Here is a 22,608-nt window from a genome sequence, read left to right as displayed (position 1 = left end):
ATAGGATCATGTCATAGGATATTAAATATTCAATCCTACCCCTATTCTAACAGTTCGAACAGTCTACTATTGCATTTATTTCATGCAGTGTTATTTCTGTGGATATATTACCTGTTTGTTTCTATATTTATTACTTTGATTCCCAGCATTGTACCATAAAGTACAAAATGTCCAGTTTCATCAAAAATGATGTTTGTTAGCCTTATTCCATCCACTTTTTCCAGTTCTCTTTCAACAGCCATACGTCGACCAAACTCCATGTCAGGAAGCTGTGGTCTCATCTGTTGTAATTCTGTAAACATCTTAAAAACATTAAAAGAGTTCCATGGATCATTGAATTCTATTGCAGAATAATTGTAAATGAAGATTCTTCAGAAATTTTAATATGGACTACAGACCTGGTGGAATGTACTGAATAGATCTACGGAAGTTTCAGGTGATGGGGGGAAAGTTATTAAGGCTTCCGTCCAACAGGGAGTGATGAAAATCAAAATCACATATAAGCTTTTAACCTTAACACTTCTGGGGACTAATGGTCCAGTTATGGTGCAAGTCCCAATGTAGAACAATCTATAGTTGGCAGTGCTGAGTTATATTGCTGGTTCTGCATCTCGCTGTTCAGAAAAGCAGAATTATACAGGCACTGGGCTCTGCTCAGTAGCATCCAAATGCTGTTTTTTATATATATGTTAGCAAAGAGCTGACAAACAGTTGATTCTGCTGCATGACAGTTAGAAATAAAGACCAGGAGACCACCTGGAAACTTCAAGTTTGCTTTGCAGCAGATTAGTTAAAGACGGTGTCAAACTAAGATTACCTCAAGGTTGTCTCACACAATTGGCAAAATGGAAGTGCCATCTGTGCTGCAACTTCACCCCTGAATTATACAAAATATTCAAGAAGAAAACATTAAAGCACAGAACGAGAGCCATGGCTACAAAGCAAATGATAGCTGCCAATCTGCATGCAGAAATAAAAGCTTCATTTATCAACTACAGCACATTAAACATGAACTCAGCAGTGTGCTCGTTACAATAATTTGCACCCCACTCATGTTGAAACACCTACTACCTACTACGTAGGTGTTTCATATGGAAGACAGAGGGGAGCAATCAGACACCGCGCAAAAACGAGATGAATAAGGCACCGACAGAAGGTGAGGTTGTAAGCATCTATGAGGACTTTGAACACGGGAAAGAGATGGAGCAAGGCAGAGGGTTTTAGGGGGAGAATTCTAGCATGCAGTGGAAAGATAACTGAAGTCTTTGCCAAATGGAAGAAGGATGCATAGTAGATCAAAGTCAGAAGAATTGCACGTGCAAGATGGAACAACGAACACTAAATTTATTCCGTACAAGATTACTGCTTCCAGCTAGGAGCTGCTTTAAATGTGTGCTCCAAGAGGCCCAACACAGTTACCAAATCAATATCTGGTCACTGCTGAAGTATGCGTGTGTGGACAGTGGGCAAGGACAGGATTGGACGTGGCTCAAATGTCCTCTAGAGTTGAGCAGCCAACACACACTGCCCAGATTCATACATGAAAATGGTTACTTCGGTAATGTTCCAACAATCCTAATCCCATAATAAGAACAGAATATGCTACAAACACTCAGCAAGTCTGCGGAGAGAGAAACAGAGTTTATGTTTGAGGTCTATCACCTTTCATCAGACGGTCACAGATCTGAAATAGAACATAACAGCACAGTACAGGCCCTTCGGCCCTCGATGTTGCACCGACCTGTGAAACCATCTGACCTACACTATTCCATTTTCATCCATATGTCTATCCAATGACCACTTAAATGCCCTTAAAGTTGGCGAGTCTACTACTGTTGCAGGCAGGGCGTTCCACGCCCCTACTACTCTCTGAGTAAAGAAACTACCTCTGACATCTGTCCTATATCTATCACCCCTCAACTTAAAGCTATGTCCCCTCGTGTTTGCCATCACCATCCGAGGAAAAAGACTCTCACTATCCACCCTATCTAACCCTCTGATTATCTTATATGTCTCTATTAAGTCACCTCTCTTCCTCCTTCTCTCCAACGAAAACAACCTCAAGTCCCTCAGCCTTTCCTCGTAAGACCTTCCCTCCATACCAGGCAACATCCTAGTAAATCTCCTCTGCACCCTTTCCAAAGCTTCCACATCCTTCCTATAATGCGGTGACCAGAACTGCACGCAATACTCCAGGTGCGGCTGCACCAGAGTTTTGTACAGCTGCAGCATGACCTCGTGGCTCCGAAACTCGATCCCCCGACTAATAAAAGCTAACACACCATATGCCTTCTTAACAGCCCTATTAACCTGGGTGGCAACTTTCAGGGATTTATGTACCTGGACACCAAGATCTCTCTGCTCATCTACACTACCAAGAATCTTCCCATTAGCCCAGTACTCTGCATTCCTGTTACTCCTTCCAAAGTGAATCACCTCACACTTTTCCACATTAAACTCCATTTGCCATCTCTCAGCCCAGCTCTGCAGCCTATCTATGTCCCTCTGTAACCTACAACATCCTTCGGCACTATCCACAACTCCACCGACCTTCGTGTCATCCGCAAATTTACTAACCCACCCTTCTACACCCTCATCCAGGTCATTTATAAAAATGACAAACAGCAGTGGCCCCAAAACAGATCCTTGCGGTACACCATTAGTAACTAAACTCCAGGATGAACATCAGCATGGTCTGCTGGGACACTCACTTGAAGTACTGCTGCTCCTTTTGGGCATCCCCATCCGGCTCCAAGAGTGGCCTGTACTCCTCAGTACTCATTGCCTGCCTGCCGTTGCTCTTGCTCAATGCAGCAGCAGTAAGAAGCGCGAGCGCCACCGGGAAATGTTAACTCAGTTTCTCTCCCCACAGATGCTGCCAGACCTGCTGGGTGCATCCAGCATTTTCTGTTTTTATTTCAGATTTCCAGCATCTGAAGAATTTTGCTTTTGTAGTAATCCTAATCCTATGTCTGGTGAATGCATGATCACAGCATGGTGCTGACTAAAATGCAGGACAAATTACGTTTAAATTGGCAATCTCCCAGAGACTTACGATTGGCTGTTGCGAGTTGGATAAAATTAGTTATGTTGCATTATGAATAGTTCAAATAATGGAATCAAGACAGCTTTAGAGCAGGTTACCTGGACTCAGTACATGCATTTGATGTCACCAGGTGAAAAAAAGGTATTCTATCCCCTCATTGCATTCAATAATGGAGCATAAAAATTTAGATACTTAAAAATAAATTTACACTTACTGTAAGCGATTCATCAAACACCCTCATGAGCTTTCCAGTCAAAAACCTGAAAATCCGTACTTTGCGGTCAGAACCAATAGTAGCCATTTTTTTCCCATCAGGGGAGAATGTGATGCTTATTGGGTATGATTTACATTTTGCAAATTCATACAGGTCTGTATCTGTCTTGTACTCCCACTCTACATTTTTAGGGAACCTGTACTCATTGGGTGGCCCAGTCCAGTATTCCAACATTCCTGATTTGTCAGTCGATACTACAACCTTGTAGACAGAATTTAAGTTAATCTCAGTGAGGGAACAACTGTGCAGTTTTTCAAATAAATGGAGTGGCTGGTTGCTTCCTCTGGCATCATATACAAAGATCTTTCCAGTGACTTTTTCTGAACATGCCACAGCAGATATAGCATCTCCTGGTGAGTAAATCCATCCACACTTACCAGGATGATAGCTGCAAAAATAAATGTAATTTTGACTCATTTAGTTCTAAACTCATTGTTGGTTTCTCATCTAATTATTGATTTATACTTACTAAAATTTCATTATTCCAATCTTTAAAACATAGCTATAGAAACAAAATAAGGCAGAAAATGCACGCTATTTTACCACTGTTCAGACTAGTAGAAATAATTAAAATACCTTGCATCAAAAACAATCTTACAAACTAATTTGAGAGATCGTTAGCAACATTTAGTGCCACAAGACATTGCTACTCTGCTTTTAATTCTTGATGCACTACTTTAATGCCAAGACCTATTGCTACACCTATATCTTTACTATACCTTAAGCCTCTTAAATATAAAAGCAAGCTAATCAATATCGGTTGTTTGATCCTGGAGCTTCCCCATTTAATATTGCTGGACAATAATGAAGTACTTCAATTGCTCATCATAAATTACACCATATGGAAATGAAGAAACGATTTTAACTCCCAGACTCGTGATATGAACTGACACACCAAAGGACGGCAAAACAGGAGGCTACATGAGCCAAAGGCAAATTACTGCAGATGTTGGAAATCTGAAATAAAAACAGAAAATGCTGGAAATACTCAGCAGGTCAGACAACAAATGTGGAGATCAAAAAATTTAGCGTTTTAGATTGATGACATTTCATCAGAACTGGAAAATGTTAGAGAGGCCAGGTATGGGAGGAAAGAACAAAAGGGAAGGTCTACGATAGGTTGGAGGGCAGGAGTGATTAAATGATAAAAGAGGTGATGATGCAAGGCAAAAGAAGATGGTACTGAAGGTGTAAAGAAACAAAAGATGGGTCTAAGGATCATTACCAGCACTTGCTGTGCAAAACAATGGGAGCAGTGCTTATGATCTGAAATTGTTGAACATGATGTTGAGTCTAGAAGGTTTTAAAACACCTAATCAAAAGATGAAGTGCTGTTCTGAAAGCTTCAGTGAACTTCATTGGAACAGTGTAGGAGGCCAAAGCAAGAGAGGTCAGAACAGGAGTGAGGCAGAGAATTAAAATGTCAAGCGACCTGAAGCTCAGAGCCATGCTTGTGGGCTGAGCGGAGGTGCTCAGTAAAGCAATCAGCTAATCTGCGTTTGGTTTCCCCAATGCAGAGGAGACTGCATTATTGGCAACTAAAACAGTAAATTAAATTGAAAGAAATTGCTGTTTTGGAGCCCTGGACAGTAGGAAGGGAGGAGGTATGCAGGCAGGTGTTGTATTTCCTGCGATTGCATGGGAAGGTACCTTGGAAAGGGAAGGGGGTGGTTGAGGAGTGAACCAGGAGTTAATAATGGGAAATAAGGAAATGGCAAAAACATTGAAGAGATATTTTGTAACTGTCTTCACTGTAGATGACACAAATAATATCCCAGAAATGCTTGTAAATCAAGAGGTGAAAGGGAGAGAGGAACATAAAACAATTACAATCACAATCACCAGGGAAAGGGTACTAAGAAAACTATTAGAACTAAAGGTTGACAAGTCCCCAGGACCTGATGGTCTGCATCCTAGGGTTTTAAAAGAAGTAGCTACTGAGATAATAGATACATTGGTTGTAATTTTCCAAAATTCCCTAGATTCTGGGAAGGTCCCATCAGATTGGAAAATAGTGAATGTAACTCCTCTATTCAAGAAACGAGGAAGACAAAATGAAGGAAACTACAGGCCAGTTAGCCTATCTTCTATCATAGGGAAATTGCTAGAATCTATTATTAAGGAGGTTGTAGTAGGGCACTTAGAAACTCTTAATGTGATCAGGCAGTCAACATGGTTTTGTGAAAGGGAAATCGTGTTTGACTATAGAACCATAGAAACGTTAACAGCACAGAATGCGGCCATTCAGCCCATCGTGTCTGTGCAGCTGAACAAACTAGCCGTCCATTCTAATCCCACCTTCCAGCGCCTGGTCCGTAGCCTTGCAGGTTACAGCACTTCAGGTGCAGGTCCAGGTACCTTTTAAATGGGTTGAGGGATTCTGCCTCCACCACTGATCCGGGCAGCGAATTTCAGACACCCACCACCCTCTGAGTGAAAAAGTTTTTTCTCATGTCCCCTCTAATCCTTCTCCCAATCACCTTAAATCGGTGCCCCCTGGTAGTTGACCCTTCTGCTAGGTGAAACAGGTCCTTCCTGTTTACTCTATCTAAGCCCCACATAATTTTGTACACCTCAATTAAGTCACCACTCAGCCTTTTCTGTTCTCAGGAAAACAACCCTAGCCTATCCAGCTGCAATTTTCAAGTGCTGACAACATTCTTGCAAATCTCCTATGTACTCACTCCAGAGCAATTATGTCTTTCCGGTAATGTAGTGATCAGATCTCCAGCTGTGGCCTAACCAGCTTTTTATACAGTTCCAGCATTACATAGAAACATAGAAAATAGGAGCAGGAGTAGGCCATTCAGCCCTTCGAGCCTGCACCGCCATTCAATACGAACATGGCAGATCATCCGAACTCAGTACCCTGTTCCCACTTTCTCCCTGTATCCCTTGATTCCTTTAGCCATAAGAACTATATCTAACTCTTTGTTGTATATATTTAATGATTTGGCCTCAACTGCTTTCAGTGGTATAAAATTCCACTGGTTCACCACTCTCTGGGTGAAGAAATCCCTTCTCATGTCAGTCCTAAATGGCTTACCCCTTATTCTTAGATGGTGACCCCCAGTCCTGGACTGCCCTGCCATCGGGAACATCCTTTCTGCATCTAGTCTGTCCAGTCCTGTTAGAATTTTGTAGGTTTCTATGAGATCCCCTCTCATTCTTCTAAACTCTAGCGAATACAAGCCTCATCGACCCAATCTCTCTTCATATGTCAGTCCTGCCATCCCAGGAATCAGTCTGGTGAACCTTCGCTGCACTCCCTCCATAGCAAGAACATCCTTCCTCAGATAAGGAGACCAAAACTGCACACAATACTCCAGATGTGGTCTCACCAAGGCCTTGTATAATTGTAGCAAGACATCCTTGCTCCTGTACTCAAATCATCTCGCTATGAAGGCCAACATACCATTTGCCTTCTTAACTGCCTGCTGCACCTGCATGCTTACTTTCAGCGACTGGTGCACAAGGACACCCAGGTCTTGATGCACCTCCCCCTTTCCCAATCTACTGCCGCTCAGATAATAATCTGCCTTTCTGTTTTTGCCACCAAGTGGATAACCTCACATTTATCCACATTATACTGCATCTGCCATGTATTTGCCCACTCACACAACCTGTCCAAATCACACTGGAGCTTCTCTGCATCCTCCTCACAGCTCACACTCCCACCCAGCTTTGTGCCATCTGCAAACTTGGATATATTACATTTAATTCCCTTATCTATATCATTCATATATATTGTGAATAGCTGGGGTCCTAGCACTGATCCCTGCGGTACCCCATTAGTCACTGCCTGCCACTCGGAAAAAGACCCCTGTTTATTCCTACTCTTTGTTTCCTGTCTGCCAACCAGTAGATTTGTCAAGCATGATTTCCCTTTGGTAAATCCATGTTGACTTTGTCCAATCATGTCATTGTTTTCCAAGTGCCTGCTATTACATCTTTTATAATGGACTCTAGCATTTTCCCCACTACTGGTGTCAGGCTAACCAGTCTATAATTCCCTGTTTTCTCTCTGCCTCCTTTTTTTATATAGTGGGGTTACATCAGCTACCCTCCAATCTGTTGGAACTGTTCCAGAGTCTATAGAATTTTGAAAAATGACCAGCAATGCATCTACTATTTCAAGGGCCACTTCCTTAAGTACTCTGGGATGTAGATTATCAGGCCCTGGGGATTTATCGGCCTTGAATCCCATCAATTTCTCTAACACCATTTCCCTACTAATACTGATTTCATACAGTTTCTCCTACTCATTAGACTATGTTCCCCAACATTTCTGGGAGGTAATTTGTGTCCTCCTTTGTGAAGACAGAATCAAAGTATGTATTTAATTGGTCTGCCATTTCTTTGTTCCCCATTATAAATTCCCCCATTTCTGACTGTAAGGGACCCACATTTGTCTTCATTAATCTTTTTCTCTTCACATATCTATAGAAGCTTTTACAGCCAGTTTTTATGTTCTCTATACGCTTACTCTCATACTCTATTTTCCCCTTCTTAATCAATCCCTTTGTCCTCCTTTGCTGAATTCTAAACTGCTCCCAATCCTCATGTTTGCTGCTTGTTCTGGCCATTTTATATTTCTCCTCCTTGGATCTAATGCTGTCCCTAATTTCTTTTGTAAGCCACGGTTGAGCCACCCTTCCTGTTTAATTTTTGCATCAGACAGGAATGAACAATTGTTGTAATTCATCCATGCGCTCTTTAAATGTTAGCCATTGCCTATCCACTGTCAATCCTTTAAGTAACGTTCCCCAATCTATCATAGCCAATGTGCACCTCAGACCTTCATAGTTTCCTTTATTTAGATTCAGAACACTAGTCTCGGAATCAACTCTCTCACTCTCCATCTTAATGAAGAATTCTATCGTGTTATGGTCGCACTTCCCCAAGGGACCCCGCACAACAAGATTGTTAACTAATCCTTTCTCATTTCACAATACCCAGTCTCGGATGGCCTGTTCTCTAGTTGGTTCCTCAACATATTGGTCTAAAAAACCATCACGTACACACTCCAGGAATTCCTCCTCTACAGTATTATTGCCAATTTGGTTTGCCCAATCTATATGTAGATTAAAGTCACCCATAATTACAGTTGCACCCTATTGCATGCGTCTCTAATTTCTTGTTTAACGCTATCCTCTACATCACCACTGATGTTTGGGGGTCTATATGCAACCCCCACCAACGTTTTCTGCCCCTTGGTGTTTCTTAGCTCCACCCATATAGATTCCACATCAGGATTCTCTGAGCTAATATCCTTCCTCACTATCGTATTGATTTCCTCTTTTACGAACAACATCCCTGCTTTTGTATTTTATACCTCGAATTAGCTAACAAGAAGCAGAGTGTAGGGATAAATGGGGAATTTTCGAGTTGGCAAGCTGTAACTAGTGGAGTGCATAGGGATCTGTGCTGGAGCCTCAACTATTTACAATCTATATCAATGACTTGGATGAAGGGACCGAATGTATGATTGCTAAATTTGCTGATGACACAAAGATCAGTAGGAGAGTAAGTTGTGATGAGGACATAAAGAGTCTGAAAAGGAATATAGATAGGTCAAGTGAGTGGGCAAAAATTTGGCAGATGGAGTATAAAGTGGGAAACTTGTCCACTTTGACAGGAAGAATAGAAAAGCAGTATATTATATATATGGAGGGTAACTGCAGAACTCTGCGGTACAGAGGGATCTGGGTGTCCTGGTACATGATTCACAAAATGTTAGTATGCAGGTACAGCAAGTGATTAGGAAGGCAAATGGAATATTGTCATTTACTGCAAGGGAGATGGAATATAAAAGTAAGGAAGTTTTGCTACAGTCGTATAGGGCATTGGTGAGACCACAACTGGAGTATTGCATACAGTTTTGGTCTCCTTAAGAAAGGATATAACTACATTAGAAGTTCAGAGAAGGCTCATTCGACTGATTCCTGGTATGAAGGGGTTATCTTATGAGGAAAGGTTGGACAGGTTGGGCCTGTATCCATTGGAATTTAGAAGAATGAGAGGTGATCTTATTGAAACATATAAGATCCTGAGGGGATTTGACTAAGTGAATGCTGAAAGGATGTCTCCCCTTATGAAAGAGAATAGAACTGGGGGACACAGTTTACAAGTAAGTAACCTCCCACTTAAACGGAGATGAGGAGAAATTTTTTCTCTCAGAGGGTCGTTAGTCTGTGGAATTCTCTTCCTCAGAGAGCAGTGGAGGCAGGGTCATTGAATATTTTTAAGGCTGAGTTAGATATATTCTTGATTAACAGGGGAGTCAAAGGTTATTGCAGATTGACAGGGGAGTCAAAGGTTATTGCAGGTAGACAGGAAAGTAGAGTTGAGGACACAATCAGATGAGCCATAATCTTATCAAATGGTGGGGCAGGCTCAAGGGGTCAAATGGCCTAGTCCTGCTCCTAATTTGTACGTATGTATGTATGGGTGTTGCAGAGGGAAGGGTCCCTTCAGAATGCTAAAAGGAGTGGGATGGGAAAGATGTGTTTGGTGGTGGCATCAGGCTGAAGGTGGAGGAAATATTGGAGGAAAATCTATTGAATGTGGCGGCTGGTGGTATGGAAGGCAAGGACAAAGGGATCCCTTTCATGATTCTGGGAGGGAGGGGAAGGGGTGAGGGAAGATGTGTGAGAAATGGGAAGGGCTCCATCAATCATGGTGATGAGGAATCCTCCGTGGAGGAAAAAAGACTTATCAGAAGCACAGTTATGGAAGATGGCATCATCAGAACAGATGCGTTGGACATGGAGAAACTGGGAGAATGGAATAGAGTCCTTGCAGGAAATGGGGTAGAAACAAGCATAATCAAAGTAGTTCTGGGACTTATATTTGATATTGGTTGACAATCTATTCTCAGAAATGGAGACAGAGAAGTTAAGGAAAGGATGAGTTGGACATGGACATGTGAAGGTGAGGGAGTGGTGGAAATTAGAAGCAAAGTTGATTACATTTTCCAATTTGGGGTGAAACAAGGAAGCAGCAGCAATACAATCATCAGTGTATTGGAAAAAGAGGTGAGGGAAGGGACCCAACTATAACTGGAGAAAAAGAATGTTCCCCATTTCCACAAATTGGCAGGCATTGCCAGGACCTATAGGGGTTCCCACGGTGACACCTTTTAATTGGAGGAAGTGAGAGGAATCAAAGGAGAAGTTGAGCAATGTAAGTAAAAGTTCAGCCAGGCAGATACATGAGCCATCTGTGCTTTTTTTGTGGAGGTCATCAGAAGAGAATAGAAAAAGAGAAGTGAATGGAGCTATAAATAAACAGTGAGAGAAGGGGATGAGGGAAAGAGAGAGAAAATGGAGATAGAGAACATGGAAGATAGAAAATGATTGTAGAAATTTTGATGAAGGATATCAACCATTTCTTACTGTGTTGATCAGCATTTATATAAAGGCAGTAGCCAACCATAAAAATGGGTAGCCATGACCACTATAATAGTAACAATACCTAAATATCAACTGATGATAGTTTGTTAATATTTCAGGTCTCTGACTTTTCATCTGATAACTCAGTTTCTCTCTCGACAGATGCTGCCAGACCTGCTGAGTGTTTCCATCATTTTCTGTTTTTATTTCAGATTTCCAGCATCTGCAATATTTTGCCTTTGTGATGATAGTTTGTATTGGTAACAAAGTATACATTTTCCAAATTGTGAACTCTCAGCAACCACTGTTAATCTGAGTTCTTTTTGCCTTCAGTCTGGTTCAGTAAATATACCGAGTCTGTCATACCGTTCTGCTCACTTCCACACCACCAAGATTAATTTCATGAAACAACAGTTCCATTTCATTCCTCTATTCTAAAAAAGTGCACAGACGGCTATTAGAAATTATTTAAATAGAGCAATTTTCTATTCTTTTTATTTTAACATAGACAATCAGCATCAGGAAACATATGCCATGTTGAGTTTGTGCAACTTCAATTTTAAAAAACATTAAACCATGAACTAAAAGCATTATTTTAAACAGGAAAAAAGAATGATAGTCTATAATTTTTGTTTCCTTACCCTAATTTGAGCATGTTAATCATATCAAAGTTCACTACATCAAAAATCTTCATTGCCTGGTCATCACCAACAGAACAGAACAGAGCTCCTTCTGCACTAACACAGATAGATTCAATAACTCCTGCATTTAAAAAAATAAAATGAAACACAAATGAGCCCGCAGTACTAACTCATGTAACATCTACTGAAGTTATTTAGCAGCTGTTCTTATTTTTCTTGTACCTGTACCAACCATAGTACCTCATTTCATAAGGTTAGTCCTTTTTAAAAGTCAGCATTTTTAAACCCAGCTCAACATTAGTTGCCACCCCAGTGATTTAGTTCTAAATTTGCCATATATTGCCACTTGTGTGCGTATCCTTGTCCTATTCTTGCCATTTAGCTTGAGATAATATTCAAGGGAACATAAGAAATAGGAGTAGGCCATATGACCCCTCGGGACTGCTCTACTGTTCAATATGATCATGGATGATCTTTGGCCTTAACTCCACTTTCCTGCCTAATCCCCTGACCCCTTCGTGCCCAAAACTTCATCGCTATGTCTTGAATATATTCAATAACCTGAACATCCACATCCCTCTGGGGTAGAGAATTCCAAAGATTCACAATCCTCTGAGTGAAGAAATTTCTCCTCCTCTCAGTCTTCTATGGCTTACTCCTTATCCTGAGACTATGGGCTGGATTTTGAGCTGGAGGCGGGGCTCCCAGCACCAGGTCAAAAAGCGGAGGAACCCTGCCTCTGCCTTTACCTGCCCCCCAGGAGCAATCCACCGGTCTTTTTGAATCATAGTTTTAGGAGGCGGATCCCTATCCCTTTAAAGACTTTAAAGTGACGGGTTCCCGCCTCCAAGAGCTGCCGGCCAATCACAAGGCCGGCAGCTCAGAAGTATCGGCAGCCCCACTGGGAGCGGTGGCCACTGCCAGTACTGCAGAGGCCTCTGATCCAGGCTCAGCAGTGGAACCCTGGAACAGAGGTAGGTGAGACGGGGTCGCTGCGGCCAGTCCAGAAGGCCCGAACAACGGGGGCTGGGTGGTCGTGCAGTCCAGGGGGAGGGGAATCCGGGGGGAAAAGTTGTTCCCGCGAGGAGTCCTCCATGGGCAGGAAATTGCCCACGAAGGAGGGACGACACCCCCAGGCCCGCAGGGAGGCCTCTTGTTTTACAAGGCGTCCTCCCCGTGTGGCAGAGACACCCTCTCCCCCGCCGCTAAGATCTTAGCGGCGGTGGGTAGAGGCCCTTAATTGACCATTACTAGGCTACTTAAGGGCCTCAATTGGCCCCTGGGTGGGAAGGCTGTCGTCGGCCTATACTGCCCCCGAGAAGATCGCAGGACGACGGGCTCTCCGCTCCTCCCCAACCCCGCGTCGTGATATTTCCGTGCCTCCCCCGCCTTAGGGGCCTCACAAAATCCTGGCCTATGTCTCCTAGTTCTAGACTCTCCAGCCAGGAGAAACAATCTCCAAACATCTAACCTATCAAGTCCTCTCAGAATCTTATGTTTCAATGAGATCACCTTTCATTCTTCTAAATTCCAGACAGCATAGGCCCATACTACTCAATCGCTCCTCACAGGACAACACTTTCATCCGAGGAACTAATCTAGTGAACCTTTGTCACACCCCCTCTAAGGCAAGTATATTGTTCCTTGGGTAAGGAGACCAAAACTGTGGACAGTACTCCAGGTCTGGTCTCACCAAAGCCCTGAACAATTGCAGCAAGACTTCCTTACTCTAGTACTCAAATCGCCTTGCAATAAAGGCCAACATACCATTTGCCTTCCTAACTGCTTGCTGTACCTGCATGTTAATTTTCTGTGTTTTGTGCAGAGGGAAATCCAAATCCCTCTAAACACCAACATTTAAATTTCTCACCATTTCAAAAAAAAAATCTGTTTTTCTATTCTTTTTACCAATGTGATTTAAAGTGTTTTTTAAAATATTGGTATGATGTATTTTTATTACCAGAGCAATGTTTCAGAATAAGGACTCAAAGCAACTATCCCTTGAAGTAGTTGACTGACCGCTTGAATAAGTAATACAATTTATAAAATGCTGAAAAAAACCCAAAATCTTCGGGTTGGTAAAAGGAATTCCAGCAATTACTTCGATTAGAATCACAAAATGGTTACAGCGCAGGAGGCCACTCGGCTCATCGTGTCTGTGCCAGCTCTCTGAAAGAACTCAGTTGGTCCCACTCTCGTTTTCTGTCGCCTTGCAAATTTTTCCCCTCCAGATAATTACCCAATTTCCTTTTGAAAGTTATGATTGAACCTGCCTTCAGCACACTCTTAGGTAGGGCATTCCAGATCCTAACCACTCACTGTATAAAAAGGATTTGCTCATATCACCTTTAGTTTTTTTTTGCCATTCACCTTAAGTTGGAAGATTATGGCCAGTGCCTCTGCAATTTCCATCCTTATTTCTCTCAGTATCCTCTGATGCATCTGATCAATATTTAAGTGCAGCTGATACCACTTTATCACTTTTTAGCCCATCCAGTGTCTCAAGTACCTCTTCTTTCATTATGACTTTAGCAGCATCTTCTTCCTTGGTAAAGACAGATGCAAAGTACTCATCACTTTAGCCATGTCCTGTGCCTCCATGCCTAAATCCCCTTTTTGGTCCCGAATCAGCCTCAATCCACAACAGTAGCATGGAACTCCTATAATAAAATTTCTTATAGACAAGTGCATAATAAGGAGTACCAACCTCCTTTTACCTCAACTCCCAAAGCAAAAATGGAAAAAGCCTCATAAGATCCACTTATGAAGTATTTTCTACCTGCCTGTTAGCATAGAGACACTAAAGTCTCAACATCAAATTGCCATTAGTTTCCTGCATTTTTTCCCCCCAAACCAGTGTGACTAAAGAGATTTTATATTTGGCTTTGATATTCATTTTATATTGTTAAATACAAGTACAAAACTAATACCAGAACATTTTACCTAAATGACTGCGAAAATGTTTAACAAACTCTATTCCTTCATCACATTTCTTCTTCCAGAACTTGACATGTCCATCCTGACTGGCAGTTATTATAAAATCTGTCCTGTGTGTTTACAAATCAAACAATAATAGGTTAGTAAGCTCAAACATTGGAAAATTTACCTCATTGCAGAACTGTACTATAAAAAAGGGAAAACCTTCAGCAATTTAACTGCAAGAGAAAAATATCAATGCAGTCAGTTAACAATATTCAAAAGTCACAAGTTAACTACAATAATGACAATTTTATCTATGTATCTTTGGCTCCAGAGTCTCTTCTGCCTATGCTTTGAATTTTTGAACTTGAACAATTTACCTCAGGGTCAGAAATAATTACTTTCACCACCAATTTGGACAATGGCACACAAATAAAGCATACACATAACTAGTTCTGGTTATAGCGGCTTGGAATTGTTTGATAATAGTAAATTTAACATGTCTGTAAGTTGATTTTTTCTAAAATCCTTTACGATCAATGGAACATAGGAACAGGCCATTCAGCCCATCGAACCTGCCCCACCATTCAATATGATCATGGCTGAACATCCACTTCACTGCCTTTTTCCCCACACTATCCTCATACCCCTTACATCATTGACAGATTTCTAAATACCAATCTCTGCTTTAAACATACTCAATGACTGAGCTTCCACAGCTCTCTGGGGTAGTGAATTCCAAAGATTCACAACCCTCTTGAGTAAAGAAATTTCTCCTCATCTCTAAGTGGCTTCCCCCTTATTTTGAAATAGTATCCCCTGGTTCTAGACTCCCCAAGCAGGGGAAACATCTTAGCTGCATCTACCTTGTCTATCCCTTTAAGTATTTTGTAGGTTTCAATGAGATCACCTCTCATTCTTCAAAACTCTAGAAAATACAGGCCCAGTTTCCCCACTCTCTCTTCATAGGACTGTCCTGCAATCTCAGGAACAAGTCTGGTGAACCTTCATTGCACTCCCTCTATGACAATAATATCCTGCCTAAGGTAAGGGAACCAAAATGTGCACACTACTCCAGGTGCGGTCTAACCAAGGTTCTATACAACTGAAGACTTCACTATTCCTGTACTCAAATCCTCTTGCGATAAAGACTAACATACCATTAGCCTTCTTAATCGCATGCTGCACCTGCATGTCGACAGTGTTTTATAGCTACAATTCCTCAAATGCTGATTTAGAGCCAACTATTGCAGATAAAGGGAAAAAGATGCCGAAGAGAAGCTCTGGGGTATTCTAACAACAATTTGCATCCATACAGCATTTCTAACACAAGAAGGACCCCAAGCAGCTTCACATGGAGTGGGAACCAGTATGGGGCGCGGGGTGGGGGTGGCAAAGAAGAAAGAAAGGAGGAAATCCAGGAATGATAAGAAAAAGGATGCCAAGCGATGGGAGAACAGATTAGGAGAAATGGCCTAAATGACCTGAAGTTTGGTTGAGAGGAGATTTTAAAAGGTGCAGAGGGGAGAATTGGAAGGTTTTAGAGAGGGAATACCAAGAAGGGCCAAAGTGGTTGAAGGCTCTGTCGGATGAAGTCATGGGGTATGCACAAAAGGGCAGTTTTAAAAGGACCGAAGGGTCCAGGTTGAGTTAAAATACTGAAGGTTAAAGATAGGGTGGGACAAGACCTTGGAAGGATTTGAAGACAATGACGACAACTTTAAATTTATTGCACTGGAGGAATGGTAATGAATATAGGTCAATAAAGATAGGTGAGTGGAACTTAGATGTGTGACAGGATGAGGATGCAGGTTGAAGCTTACAGAAGTGGTAGACAGAAAGAAGGCCATTAGGAAGGGCTTGACTGTGGGACAGCAGCAAGAGAAAGGATAGGCTGAGGAATAGCACCCAGTGAGATAAAGTAGCGATGAAGTTATAATGCTGGAAATAGGCTGATGAAAGTAGGTTTGACTGAATGGGTGTGGGGGAGGTTGAGAGAAGTAAGGGCAGGTCTGGAAAAAGCCACAAAATAGACTGGGGCCTTGGGTCCATCTGAAAGCCAATACCTACAAGCAAATGGTTAGAGGGAAATCTTAACTTATGTGGATCAATAGCAGAGAGATACAAGGGAAACATATCAAAACAAAGAAACATCACAAGAATGAAATTACAAAGACTACTCAGATAATCATCACTGTGCTTGGTCTCAAAGCACACACAGTTGCCTGCAAAGTTACTTGCTTATTGTGCAAATTAGCAGAGAACATAACTTACACAATCACAAGCAAAGACAAATTCCACAATAAATAAATACGATAGCAATACATATCAAATCACTTGAACTCCATATAAATTCAAGTTTAAAAAAATGAAAGCAGGTCTTACCGGGTGCACACCATGTGTGTTATCACATCTCTGTGCATGTAGCTACGCTCATACATTGAAGCACTGGGCATGTTGTCCAGATACACATGTTCAAAGTCAAGAACTGGAAAAAAAAACAAAGCAAACGTATTTCCAATTTTAGCAGAATTTTTTTTATTTGTTTGTGGGATGTGGGAGTCACTGGTTAGGCCAGCATTTATTGCCCATCCCTAATTGCCCTGGAGGAGGTCGTGGTAGGCTGCCTTCTTGAACCGCTGCAGTTCTTGGGGTGTAGGTACACCCACAGTGCTGTTAGGAAGGGAGTTCAGGATTTTGAACGAGCAACAGTGAAGGAACAGCGATATAGTTCCAAGTCAGGATAGTGCATGGCTTGGAGGGGAACTTGCAGAAGGTGGTGTTCCCATGCAGCTGCTGCCCTTGTCCTTCTAGGTGGTTGGGGTTACGGATTTGGAAGGTGTTGTCAAAGGAGCCTTGGTGAGTTGCTGGAGTGCATCTTGTAGATGGTACACACTGCTGCCACTGTGCGTCGGTGGTAGAGGGAGTGAATGACGAAGTTGGTGGATGGGATGATAATCAAGCAGGCTACTTTGTCCTGGATGGTGTCAAGCTTCTTGAGTGTTGCTGGAGCTGCACCCATCCAGGCAAGTGGAGAGTATTCCATCATACTCCTGACTTGTGCCTGGTGGACAGGCATTGGGGAGCCAGGAGGCAAGTTCCCGCCGCAGAATTCAGAATCACTGGCCTGCTCTTGTAGCCACAGTATTTATATGGCTGGTCCAGTTCAATTTCTTGCTGCATACAGTCACAGGGTGCTGAACTTTGTGCAATAATCAGCAAACATCCCCACCTCTGACCTTATGATGGAGAGAAGGTCATTGATGAAGCAGCTGAAGATGGTTGGGCCTAGGACACTATCCTGAGGAACTCCTGCAGTGATGTCCTGGGATGGAGATGATTGACCAACAACCACAACCTTTGTGCTAGGTATGATCCAACCAGTGGAGAGTTTCCCCCCCACCACCCCCCCACCCAATTCCCACTGACTCCAGTTTTGCCAAAGCTTCTTGATGCCATACTCGGTAAAGTGCTGCCTTGATGTCAAGGGCAGTCACACTCACCTCATCTCTGGAGTTCAGCTCTCTTGTCGAAGTTTGGACCAAGGCTATAATGAGATCATGAGCTGTGTGGCCCTGGCAGAACCCAAACTGAGCATCAATGAGCAGGTTATTGCTGTGTAAGTGCCACTTGATAGCACTGTTGATGACCTCTTCCATCACTTTGCTGATGATCGAGAGTAGATTGATAGGGCGGTAATTGGCCGGGTTGGATTTATCCTGCTTTTTGTGCACAGGAAATACCTGGGCAATTTTCCACGTTGCCGCGTACATGTCAATGTTATAGCTGTACTGGAACATCTTGGCTAGGGGTGCAGCAAGTTCTGGAGCACAAGTCTTCAGTACTATTGCCGGAATTTTGTCAGGGCCCATAGCCTTTACAGTATCCAGTGTCTTTAGCCGTTTCTTGATATCACATGGAGTAAATCAAATTGGCTAAAGACTGGCATCTGTGATGCTGGGGACCTCTGGAGGAGGCCAAGATGGATCATTCACTGGGTACTTCTGGCTGAAGATTGTTGCAAATGCTTCAACCTTGTCTTTTGCAGTGATGTGCTGGGCTCCCCCATCGTTGAGGGTGGGGATATTTGTGGAGCCTCCTCCTCCTCCTGTTGGTTGTTTAACTATCCACCACAATTCATGACTGGATGTGGTAGGACTGCAGAGCTTAGATCTTATCTCTTGGTTGTGGGATCGCCGAGCCCTGTCTATCGCAGGCTTGTTCTGCTATTTGGCATGCAAGTAGTCCTGTGTTGTAGCTTCACCAGGCTGGCACCTCATTTTTAGGTATGCCTAGTGCTGCTCCTGGCATGCCCTCCTGCACCCTTCATTGAATCAGGGTTGGTCCCCCAGCTTGATGGTAATGATAGAGTGGGGGATATGCTGGACCATGACGTTGTGGTTGAATACAATTCTTCTGCTGCTGATGGCCCACAGCACCTCATGGATGCCCAGTTTTGGGTTGCTAGATCTATCGAAATCTATCCCACTTAGCAGGGTGGTAGTGCCACACTCAATGTGAAGATGGAACTTTGTCTTCACAAGGACTGTGCGGTGGTCACTCCTACCAATGCTGTCATCAACTGATGCATCTGCAACTGGTGGACTGGTGAGGATGAGGTCAAGTAGGATTTTCCTTTTTGTTGGCTCCCTCACCACCTGCCGCAGACCCAGTCTAGCAGAACTGGGCCAGCTCGGTCAGTAGTGGTGCTACCAAGCTACTCTTGGTGATAGACATTGAAGTCCCCCACTGAGAGTACATTCTGTGCCCTTCTACCCTCAGTGTTTCTTTCAATTGGTGCTCAACATGAAGAAGCACTGATTCATCAGCTGAGGGAGGGGGAGGGGGGGTGGTTGGGTGGTGGTGGTAGGTGGTAATCAGCAGGAGGTTTCCCTGCCCATATTTGACCTGATGCCACAAGACTTCATGGGGTCCAGAGTCAATGTTGAGGACTCGCAGGGCAACTCCCTCCCAACTGTACACCACTGTGCTGCCACCTCTGGTGGGTCTCTCCTGCCCGTGAGAGAGGACATAACCAGGGATGGTGATGTCTGCGACACTGTCTGTAAGGCATGATTCCGTGAGTATGACTATGTTGCTTGACTAGTCTGTGGGACAGCTCTCCTAATTTTGGCACAAGCCCCCAGATGCTAGTAAGGAGGACTTTGCAGGGTCGACAGGTCTGGGTTTTCTGTAGTCATTCCCAGTGCCTAGGTCAATGCTGGGTGGTCCATTCAGTTTCATTCCTTTTAATTATAATAATTTAATTATAACAGAATTAATAATGACAGGTACACCAACCAAACCCCAGTTACAAGGGGCACAAGTAGTACCCATTCTATATTAGGATTCAGTTCAAACACATTCAGAAGAATGCATTAAATACATTCTCTAAATAGCACTATTCATTTGGAAAAAAATGCAGCCGCTTGTTTTCTTAATTTGTTCCTAAATAAGTGGAAAAGGTTACAAGTTAAAAGCTCAAAAATTGAATATCATATTGCATTTTGCACAAACCTCAAAAAATGCAATTTGCTTAACAAAACAAAGAAAACGGGCCCTTTTTGCAAGCCTGACTTAGACAAACTGTAACTGCACATCCAGATTGGGGAGGAGAGGGGAGGGGGTAGTAGTGGTACAGCTGTACCCATTTCTGATAAAATGAAACTTAGGTTAAGAACTTGGTTGAAGATTGAAATTCAAAGGACAAACACAGCCAGTGAAATGGAATTATGGATCCTAGGTTAGGAAGAACCATGCTGCACTTTTTTTTTTTAACATACTGCACTTCATACTCTGCCTCCAAAATCTGTTTCTTCAATTCCATCCCAGCTTGGGCCTCAATAGCAATGAGTTCCCAAGACAGCACCAGTACTAACCATAATCATTTGTTCCTCAAAACTAATCTCTTTAACCAAGCTTTCAGTCACCCCTCCTAATCTCTTTCTTCCTGACTTGATAACTATTTTCCTTATACCCATCTGTGAAGTGCCTTGTGAGTTTAATTTGCATTAAAGAAAAAGCTTTTTACAGCTCTAGGCTTACTTCACTTCTAGGTCTGCCTGGAGCACCATATTTCGGAGTCAAACTAGCCACTGACCCCGACTAGATTTTGGTCACGTAAATTTAAAAATATAAATCAGAACAGCTGCTCTCCCTCAGTGCAACAATAACTGCTTCCAACATACTTATTGGTAACTACACCAATGTTAAATGGTGGCAGCACATTACAATGAAAAAAGGAGAAAATGATATTGAAGTGGATTAGGAGATATAGAGAGGTCTCTGAAAGTATGGTCAAAAAGATAGGTTTTAAAAATAGTTTTAGAAAGTGCAGAACATGGAGTGGTCATAAAAGAGTGCCTCATAAACAGACTGCTAAAGTTGGGAATTTGGTGCAAGTGGGAAGAAGGAGCTGCTTTTTATTCATGTTTTTACCTACAGTAGCTGGTGAGTGTTTTCCTTTTGTCTCTAAACTAGGAAATTGTAACTTCCTATTACTTTACTAAATTAGTAACTTAAATAAATAAGGTTAGACAGACATGGCAGGGCAGGTTCTGACGCAAGGTCACAGACCTGAAACATTAACTGTGTCTCTCTCCACAGATGCTGCCAGACCTGCTATTTCCAGCACTTGTTTTTTATTTCAGATTTCCAGCATCCACAGTATTTTGCTTTTATTACATTTTTTTATTCTTTCATGGGATGTGGGTGTCGCTGGCAAGGCCAGCATTTGTTGGCCATCCCTAATTGACCTTGACAACTGAGTGGCTTGCTAGGCCATTTCAGAGGGCAGTTAAGAGTCAACCACTTTGCTGTGGGTCTGGAATCACATGTAGGCCAGACCAGGTAAGGACGGCAGATTTCCTTCCCTAAAGGACAGTAGTGAACCAGATGCATTTTTACAAGAATCAATGATAGTTTCATGGCACCATTACTGAGACCAGCTTTCAATTCCAGATTTTTGTTAAATTAATTAATTGAATGTAAATTCCACCAGCTGCTGTGGTGGGATTTTCACCCGTGTCCCCAAGGAATTGGCCTGAGCCTATGGATTATTAGTTTAGTGACATTACCATTACGCCACTGTCTCTCCACCTATGGGGATCCATGATACAGTGATGGAGGAATCTCAGCCCTTGACTTTAACCAATCATATAATGGTTACCGCATAGAAGGAGGCCATTTGGCCCATAATGTCCATGCCGGCTCTCTGCAAGAGCAACTCAGCTAGTCCCACTCCCCTGCCCTTTCTCCGAAGCCCTGCAAATTTTTTCTCTTCCTGTAATTATCCAATTCCCATTGAAAGCCATAATTGAATCTGCCTCCACCAGACTCTCAGGCAGTGCATTCCAGATCCTAACCGCATGCTACGTAAAAAAGTTTATCACGATGTCACCTTTGGTTCTCTTGCCAGTCACCTTAAAGTTGGTTTCCTCTGGTTCTTGACCCTTCCACCAATGGGAAAAGTTTCTCCCTATCTTCTTTGTCCAGGCCCCTCATGATTTTGAATACCTCTATCAAATCTCCTCTCACCCTTCTCTTCTCGAAGGAGAACAACCCCAGCTTCTCCAATCTATCCACGTAACTGAAGTCCCTCATCCACAGAACCATTCTCGTAAATCATTTCTGCAACCTCTCCAAAGCCTTCACATCTTTCCTAAAGTGTGGTATCCAGAATTGGACACAATACTCCTGTTGAGGCAAAACAAGTGTGTTACAAAGGTTCACCACAACTTCCTTGTTTTTGTACTCTTATGTCCCCATTTATAAAGCCCAGGATGCTTTATTGACCACTCTCCCAACCTGCCCTGCCACCTTCAACGATTTGTGCACATATACCCCCAGATCCCTCTGCTCCTGCACCCCCTTTAAAATTGTATTCTTTCTTTTATATTGCCGTTTCTCATTCTTCCTAGCAAACTGAATCACTTCATACTTCTCTGCATTAAATTTCATCTGTCATGCGTTCGCCCATTCCACCAGCATGTCAATGTCCTCTTGAAGTCGATCACTGTCCTCCACACAGTTCACTAGATTTTCAAATTTTGTGTCATCTGCAAATTTTGAAATTGTGCTCTATACACCCAAGTCTACATCATGAATGCATATCATAAGAAACAGTGGTCCTAGTACTGACACCTGGGGAACCCAACCATATACCTTCCTCCAGTCCAAAAAACAACCGTTCAGCACTGTTCTGTTTCATGTCACCCAGCCAACTTCCTATCCATACTGCCACTGTCCTTTTTTTCCCATGGGCTTTAACTTTGTGGACAAGTCTGTTATGTGACACTTTATCAATCGCCTTTTGGAAATCCATGTACACATATC

General features: G+C 42.6%; 1 protein-coding gene across 3 annotated transcripts in view; it reads right to left on the bottom strand.

Moving 5' to 3' along the window:
- ppwd1 (peptidylprolyl isomerase domain and WD repeat containing 1) overlaps positions 1–22,608 on the bottom strand; it is a 55,742-nt gene that overhangs the window by 16,503 nt on the left and 16,631 nt on the right. Inside the window, exons 2-7 of one of the 3 annotated variants that reach the window (XM_068034198.1) lie at positions 21,696–21,969; positions 16,660–16,762; positions 14,299–14,402; positions 11,356–11,476; positions 3,261–3,708; positions 112–302 (exon numbers count right to left, since the gene is read on the bottom strand). In XM_068034198.1, the coding sequence (XP_067890299.1) occupies positions 112–302; positions 3,261–3,708; positions 11,356–11,476; positions 14,299–14,402; positions 16,660–16,730 (935 nt within the window). In that variant the 5' untranslated portion in view covers positions 16,731–16,762; positions 21,696–21,969. The remainder of the gene's footprint in view (positions 1–111; positions 303–3,260; positions 3,709–11,355; positions 11,477–14,298; positions 14,403–16,659; positions 16,763–21,695; positions 21,970–22,608) is intronic. The other 2 variants (XM_068034191.1, XM_068034205.1) reach the window with 2 other exon arrangements.

The sequence above is a fragment of the Heterodontus francisci genome, chromosome 1 (genome assembly GCF_036365525.1).
Source record: "Heterodontus francisci isolate sHetFra1 chromosome 1, sHetFra1.hap1, whole genome shotgun sequence".
Lineage (NCBI taxonomy): Eukaryota > Metazoa > Chordata > Chondrichthyes > Heterodontiformes > Heterodontidae > Heterodontus > Heterodontus francisci.
This window is presented reverse-complemented; position numbering and strand designations above follow the sequence as displayed.